We start from the raw sequence: 8,303 nt of genomic DNA, 5'->3' as shown, positions 1-8,303 counted from the left end.
TTAACATTCCAATTAAAATTCTTTATTTAAAAAACAAACAAACATAACAAATTCAGTCTAACATAACGAGGTTCAAACGTTGGATAGATCATTAAAAACCACAAAATCGTAACGCTTGATTATATGTCATCAATCGAAATGAGCAAGACTTTATTTTTAGGGCACAATAAATGAAACTGCACCGTTCACACATTTCAATGTTTTAAAGCGCGTGTCTTGTTTTAGCTGAAACACCAAGCACAAATTCCTTATGGCATTAAAATTAAATCGATGACCTATAAGCTATTTTTATAAAAAGTCTTTTTTCGTTCAGTCTTCAATTCGATTGTAAGATGAAAAAAAGATGGTCGAACAACAACAAAGACACAAAAAGTAACACAATCATGCTGCGTCCAACAAAGCCTTGACCAAATATTCCACAGATGGTTTTTCGGCCGTCTTGAACACCGTTAAGTCATTACTTTCCAGCGATTTCCGGGTACTAGGTCCGATAGCAATCAATTTGAAATCGGACATGCGAATTTCCAATTTCTTCAGAATCGCATTGACAAAATTCACTCCAGATGGACTGAAGAATGCCAAGTATTCTGCCTTGTCGTCAATCAATGCTTTGCGTAAATTCATCTCCAGATCCGGATGCGCAGCAGTTTCGTACACTTCAATCGGATCCATAAAGTAGCCGTAGTCCAACAGTTTCAACTGTAGAGTGTCCTGTTTGAGATTTCCGCACGGAAAGAGAAATGGATTCTGCAAACGATGACCCTCCAAGCTCTCAAAAATGTAATCAGCCAAATTGTTTGCATTTCCGGTCTGTTTACCTCTGGCATTCATATCGAGCACAACATGAATCAAATTATGTGTTACATCGCCAACACAGTAATTATGTAAGTCTTTCCATTTTTTGTCGAAATTCGTTCCTTTGATAGCTTGTTCACATGCCTCCACACTTCGCGGACTAGTGAAAACGATTCCTCCATAATTGTCCGGTTCACCTAGCTTTGCTTTTAACGTATCCAAATTCTTGAAACCGAATCCTAACGTTGGCACAAATATTGGATCAAAATTATTTTCTCGCAATAAGGTGGCATAGCTGTCCGAGCTTTCACTTTCCGATTTTAATATAACAACACGCTTCATTTTCAAATTGAATGTAATGGATCCGCTCAAAAATTGTTCGATTTAGTTGCACCGGCTATGATGCTTAATAATCGCACGAAAATATTTAAATAAATAAATAAAATGATAACGCAATGACAATGAGAAAATTCTATATTTAAATGTCAGAATCATATGGTGCGATTGTTGTTGACAGACAGGACGGTACGGAAGTTTCCATTTAGTAAAGACACACACATAATGTAACACGGCATACCATCGATTCAAATTCACCATGAGCGAAACATTGCTATAATATAGTACGGTTTCATATAGCGAAAAATACGTCCGCATATATAGGAACTTGAAGAAAACGAAGCAACAATAGTTCCGTGAAAAATATGTTTACGAACGGGAGAGGGATAAAAAATCCGGAAAAACATTTGTTTTGAAGGAGTAGTGCACTTTGTACTTTTCACTTTTTGATCACGGATTAGTCATCTGAGTATCTGTAGATATTGGATTCAAAGCAATTTCACGAGTGGTTGAAATAGTTATTTGTTCTAAGAGGAGAAATGTATTTAAGTTCATTTTGCGAAGTCAAATGTGTGACGAATTTCACCTACAACGAGGATGAACGTCAAATATAAATGTCCAATTTTTTGAAAATTTTCAACAGAGTTTGGCTTAAATCGTAATAATGACCGATATATTTCATTTCGACGTAAAACCACTGAAAAAGTAAAAAAAATCGCAGATTGTGCTTACATAGAGAAAAAATTGAAAATGAAAAAATGTTGTATGAGAAGGGATCAGCTCAGACCTTGCGGTGTGTTTTCTTTTTTGTATCCTCTAGGGTCCCTTTACTCATTTTTAGGGTACCCTTTCATAAAAATTTTCCTTGCTTATGGACCATTGTGACGCAAGCATGAAAAACGTTGTGTTCACCTCGGTGAGAAATAGGAATATTCAACTTGAGCGAATTGCGGCTATCGCTCCTATTTTCTCCCCTTGGTTAACAAATAACTATTGAGCTCTAGATGTGCAGATTGTCACTCGTTTTTTTTCATGCTCAAACAAGTTTTCCGGTGATGAATTTGCATGTAAGGCTGTATACTTAGTTGATTACAAAAACGTAAGGTCTAGAAGGTACCTCTGGGTTTCAAAAAATTATTGACATGAGCTTTGTCAACATTTTAGAAACGGTATACCGAGATTATTAAATCTATTACTTCATTTGTGTAATGTATCTCCTCTAATGGTTTACTGTGCAAGGTTTCTTTTATTTTGTATTTTTGTTAGAGGCGGTTTGAGAAATTAATTAACAGATGGGTTAGTCACACCGGTATACACACAAACAAATGTGACCTTTTATCATTGAGAGTTAAAAAAATTAATTTTTCTCCAAGATAAAGTGAGTTTTCGATCAGGAAAGTTTATTTTCAATTAAAAATACAATAAAAATAGAAATTCCTGTCGAACTTTAATTTTTTTTTCGATTCAAAGAACATTTCATGTTACCCCACAATACTTTTTTCGTTCTCAATAGTTCCTATACAAAACTCTTTTTTTAACCCTTGAAACTGTTCAAACTATGGATATTAATTAAGTTTTGTACAACTTTTTTTTTCTATGATCAAGTGAATTTTGTTTTATAGATAGACTTATAGCTCACACAAATTAAAAGTTAAAATCGGAGCAAACTTTTGTAATTTAAAATATTTAGATCTAAGAGATGTAATTGAAGTAATTTCTTTATACGTTGTACTGAGCGTTTGTCTATTGTTTGCTTAAAATTTTATGGCTAAATTTTAAACGAATTCGAGATGCTCGTACCATTTGGGAAAGTCGTTTTTTTAAGGTGTCATTCGTTTATGACATTAAGTCTTAATAATAAAAAATCCTTTCAAAATATTAAAATAAAATATACATAAAGCATTACACACTCGTCGCGTCGGTATACGTAAAAACCTAGTCTACTGAACCTGAATATATATAATAATATCCGTATAATGCGGCAACCGATGAAATTCACTTTTATATTTTTACCATTTACCTACCGTGAGGAGATACCATCTTCATTAAACAAACATTTGTTCCGGTATCTTTCTCAAAGCTGTATGACATTTTTTTTAAGTATTAAAAAAATTATACCGAAAATGTGTACGTAATTAGTATGAGTAGCTGGTTTTAAGTAGACAACATTATTGAAACCGAATACACACTACCTTATATATACACAATTATGTAGTTAGATGAGTTTACGATGCTAGGCTTTATTACCTATCGATCCAATTTACTTGGAACTCTTAGTCGGAATTATGTATGTGAAAAACCACTTAAATTTTATGGGTTTTTGTTAGAATTTTTTTCCCCATGAGAATATTGTATTTAACAAAAAAAAAATGCATTAGTTCCTTTCTAATGTGTGTGCCTGTATTATTCGAGGTATTATTTAGATATTTCAAAATGATTCTTTAGGAATTTCATCTACCTTTTCGATTCAATTATGTTCTACGTGTATATGTAAATTAAGTTTGGTATTATCGACCGCTTCTACCTGTATCATCATCGTTAGGTGAGATAGTATTTTTTTTGTATTTGAGCTACAATATATTCAATATGTTCATGTTAAAGCTGGAATGAGAGACAGGAATTTTGACAAGTGGAACGGATGCTTTCACGAAAAGCCTACGTTAGGGCGTTTTTAAATACTGTATTTGTGATTATTTTGACGTTTTTTTAAGTGCATTGTGCAAAATGTAAGACGTCAATTGAAACCACAAATATGTTAGCTTTAAATAAAAAATAGATTTGTTTATGGTCGTTTGATCATCCCCGAGAACAATCAACAGTTTATAAAAATTTAGTCAAACTGTTGACTTTTCTCAGGGCGTCTAAAACAAATACGAAACGCCCAAATGTCGACTCTTATTTCAGTTGAGTATTCAGGCTTCTTAAATCGACTTAAACTGCTTAATCAAAAGATTGTTATGTGATTCTAAAATGCACTGATTTTTTTTTTAAACTTTTAACTATAAAAATTGAATTTACTCACAAGCTTTGCTGAAAAGTATGCATTTGGTGTTTTTTTAAATACTGGATTTTAGTTTACTTTTGATGATATCTTACCACCAGAATCCTTTTCTAAAATGTTGGACCGCAATAACGAACACGAATGTGTTAGCTTTCAACAGAAAATAGATTTGGTTGTAGCATAGTTTGATCAGCTCTGAGAAAACTGACCAGTTTATGAAAATTTCTTTAAACTACTCACGTGTCTCAGAGCCGGTTAAACAACTACAATCAAAACTAATTTTTAAAGCTAACACATACGTGGTCGTTATTGCAGTCGTACATTTTTCAAAAAGGATTCTAATGCAACTTTGCACCTGTAGTAAAAGAATAAATAAATCGGATGAAATCAGATCACAGTGTCATTGTTGTTGCCTTGGTAATAACGACTAATGAAAATGATTTACAAAAGGGACGTGATGTGTCACTACTAATTACGAATTTATGTTTATATTCATCTTGTGCCGATGTATTTTACAATACTACAATTTCCACGTTGAAAGCCGAGTTTTCATAAAGCGAAGGTAATTTAATTTTCCGTAAGATTTTCGTCGAAATTTATTTACAAGAATATTGATTTTATGCCTCGAAGTGCTACCAGATATTTGTTGTTGATGGCATGACGTAACTATAATTAGCAACTAGTACAGACTATGTATGCAAAACACAATGCTGGCCTGGAAGGTTTCGTTTCCATGTAATTCTGTGTGTACAAATATTGAGACATTAATTCCGTCAAATTTTCCTATAGAAATCGAAAACCAGTAAATTTAAAAAATAAATTTTCTGTTGAATTTTATAAGACGTATTTTCTTGAGAACGCAAACGCACTGAAGACATGATGCAACATCACTTAATGTGTATACCGTCGATTAAATTCAAAAGAAGTATATTGGAAGCAAATTTAAATTCTTCGCGCTACTTTGCCCACCATATCTTACACTACCAAATATTTCGTTTTTCATGTCGATGATACAATTTTTACGTAATTTTATTCGTAGTTTCCAGTCTAGATTTAGTTTGTCTAAGTTTATTTCCGATTTATTGGTTTATTTCCGAATGATAGGTAGTTTTCGCCTATTTTATTTAAATTAACAAAAAAATTGCAAAAATATCCAGTTGTTTCACTAGAGTGTGTAAATTGTTATTATATTCGATTTTTTCAATATTTAGTCAATTGTTTCTTTAAAATTGAAATATAACAACGCACTTCAAGCATGAGTGATACTCTAAATGGGGTACTGAAACTTGACAGTGTGTCACACAACTTTATAACACTGTAAAAATGATTTCATACAAAATAGTACTATATTTGGCGGCTGTCGACTATGATCACTTTTGCTTGAAGTGCGTTGAATATAAGCATTTAATGAGCCAAAACAAATATTTTATTTAATCAGTTGGTTTCAAAGCACACAGTTGCAAATTTTAATATTGTTTGTTCTTCGTTCCAATAAAATTGAAAACATTTTTTTAGTTAAATTTCGTTTCACGGATTGTCCTTATATGTAAAAAGTAAACAAGTAAGGCCACAACACCCCACCACCCTAATTGCAAGAGTCGCTCGATTAAAAAAATGTCAAGCGGCGCTTCAGGAAATTTTTCATTTACGATTTAACATTCCTTTTTGAAGATGCTTCTATAAATTAGATATTGTGCTGCAAAATCTGCAAAAAAGACTCTATTAAAAGATAAATATCCTACACCTGTTAAACTTTTCTTACAGGACACTATTCTAATTAAAATGATGTAACTTTTGGTTTTCTTATTAAAGTAGACCCTAAACTTTGTATTAAGACAATTTTAATAACAAATCACTTTTTAGATAACCAGAAAAACCTTGAAAATACAAAATCTTCCGAAAACTCGCAATTTCCCAAAAAAAATCGTCTAGGGAAACCCTTATTACAATAAAATTATCTAGAGACTTAGAAACTTGGCTGAGTCTGATCAGGAGGTTCGTGAAGCGTGGCATTTTTCATAAATCGAGGGACCCTTCTTATTGTTCCATTAGATTAATTTTTTTCTTCAAATCGTTGTTTAATGACAATATATTGTCTATGCACCACAACACCTTGATAAAACGATAAAAAATGTAAACTCTATGAATTTATCGACTATTTATCCGAACGAGGCAATGATTCGTTTCATCTGATTCGATTCAAAAATTTCTATTTTTTTTTCTGCAATTTTGTCACTCCGAAGTGAATATTTGGTGATTGTGCTTGAAAGTTCACAGGCCTCGAAGTTAAAAATTGGGACATTTTATTGGTGAACATGAGAAGGAAAAAAGGAATCAGTCAAAAACACTCAAAAAGTAAAAGTGACGCAAGTCCCTGTGCATACTTCCAAAATAACTGATATCAGTGTTCTGCACTTGGACGCAAAAATTGTACAGTCTTCGACATTTCAAATGTCTCACTGTCAAATTTTTCTGAGAATTTCATTGTGTCATTGCGAATTCACAATGACATTCTTTGAAAAAAATGACAGTGAGACATTTGAAATGTCGAAGACTGTTAAAGCAAAAATTTGACCGAAAATTCTAGGAAAAAAATTGACCAAAAAAATTTTGCATCACAAAGTGGCAGACTTTTTTCCGTTTGTCCATACTTTCAGGACGTCTTTTTCCTTATTTTAACAATTTTAACAATTTTGTTAACAGTACTTAAAGTCCTCAACATTAATGAACATTGAACATGTTCATGTTAAGAGGCATTAGTGCTTAGCTAAAATTGTAGCCTACATTTGTGTGTCTCGTATTTCATTTTGATGGTATCTTTTCATCAGAATTCGTTTTGAAAAATGTATGACCCCAATAATGACCAGGAATGTGTTAGCTGTTGAAAGCTAGTACATTCGTGGTGGTTATTGCGGTCCTGTATTTTTGAAAAAGGATTCTGCTGGAAAGATATCATCAAAAGTAAACTAAATCCACTATCAAAAAGACGACCAAATGTATGCTTTTCAGCAAAGCATCGATACCCCTTAAAACTGGAATGAGAGATAGGAATTTCGACAAGTTATTTTAAGTGGAACGGATGCTTTGTCGAGAAGTCTACATTAGGTTGTTTTTTAAATACCGAATTTGTGATTATTGTGGATGGTACATTTTCACAAAAATCTCTGTTGAAAAAAGTGAGACCACCACAAATATGTTACCTTTCATAAAAAAGAAGAAGATATATTTGTGATCATCCTTGAGACAGTCAGCAGTTTATGCACATTAAGTCAAACTGTTAACTTTTCTAAGGACTGGTAAAAGAAAATAAAATACGAAACGCCCAAAGTTAATTTCAGTTGAGTATCGATACGTCTTAAATCGACATAAAGAATATAGGTAAAAAAACCGCAAAAGCAGTAAAGATTAAAAACTTATCTTGAGGTCCCTTTAATTAAATTGGAAGGACTCTTCACATAAAAAAAAATTAAAATCGAATATTATTGCAACTTTGCACCTGTAGTAAATAAATAAACCGGATGAAATCAGATCACATTGTTGTTGCCTTCGTAGACAACTTTAGTTAGGCGACTACAGTTGGTGCTTCATAAAGACTAATGAAAATGATTTACAAAAGGGACGTGATGTGTCACTACTAATTACGAATTTATGTTTAAATTCATTTTGTTACATTAATACTACAATTTCCACGTTGAAAGCCAAGTTTCCATAGAGCGAAAGTAATTTAATTTTCCGCAAGATTTTCGTCGAAATTTACTTATATATTGATTTTATACCTCGAAGTGCTTCCAGATATTTGTTGTTGATGGCATGACGTAACAATAATTAGCAACTAGTGCAGACTATGTATGCAAAACACAATGCTGGCTTGAACTATGTAAGGTTTCGTTTCCATGTAATTCTGTGTGTACAAATATTGAGACATTAATTCCGTCAAATTTTCCTATAGAAATCGAAAACCAGTAAATTTTAAAAATAAATTTTCTGCTGAATTTCATAAGACGTATTTTCCCGAGAACGTACTGAAGACATGATGCAACATTACTTAATGTGTATACCGTCGAATCAACGCACATAACAAAATATTAGTATTAAGATCCAGATATGACTTGTTACAACATCATCATACACACCAAGTCTTCGCGCAAAAGTCTTGACGGTGCGATGGAAA

The 8,303-nt window shown here is 32.5% G+C and overlaps 1 protein-coding gene across 1 annotated transcript; it reads right to left on the bottom strand.

Annotated features, from left to right (window-relative positions):
* On the bottom strand, nucleotides 1-1,292 carry LOC119081529 (uroporphyrinogen-III synthase-like). Its single transcript, XM_037190529.1, has one exon. It carries the CDS (start codon nucleotides 1,135-1,137, stop codon nucleotides 382-384), a length of 756 nt encoding a protein of 251 aa, XP_037046424.1. The 5' UTR covers nucleotides 1,138-1,292; the 3' UTR covers nucleotides 1-381.
* Nucleotides 1,293-8,303: the final 7,011 nt, after the last annotated feature.

Source organism: Bradysia coprophila, unplaced genomic scaffold (assembly GCF_014529535.1).
Source record: "Bradysia coprophila strain Holo2 unplaced genomic scaffold, BU_Bcop_v1 contig_358, whole genome shotgun sequence".
NCBI lineage: Eukaryota > Metazoa > Arthropoda > Insecta > Diptera > Sciaridae > Bradysia > Bradysia coprophila.
Note: the sequence above shows the minus strand (reverse complement) of the source record. Positions and strands in the feature narration are given on the sequence as shown.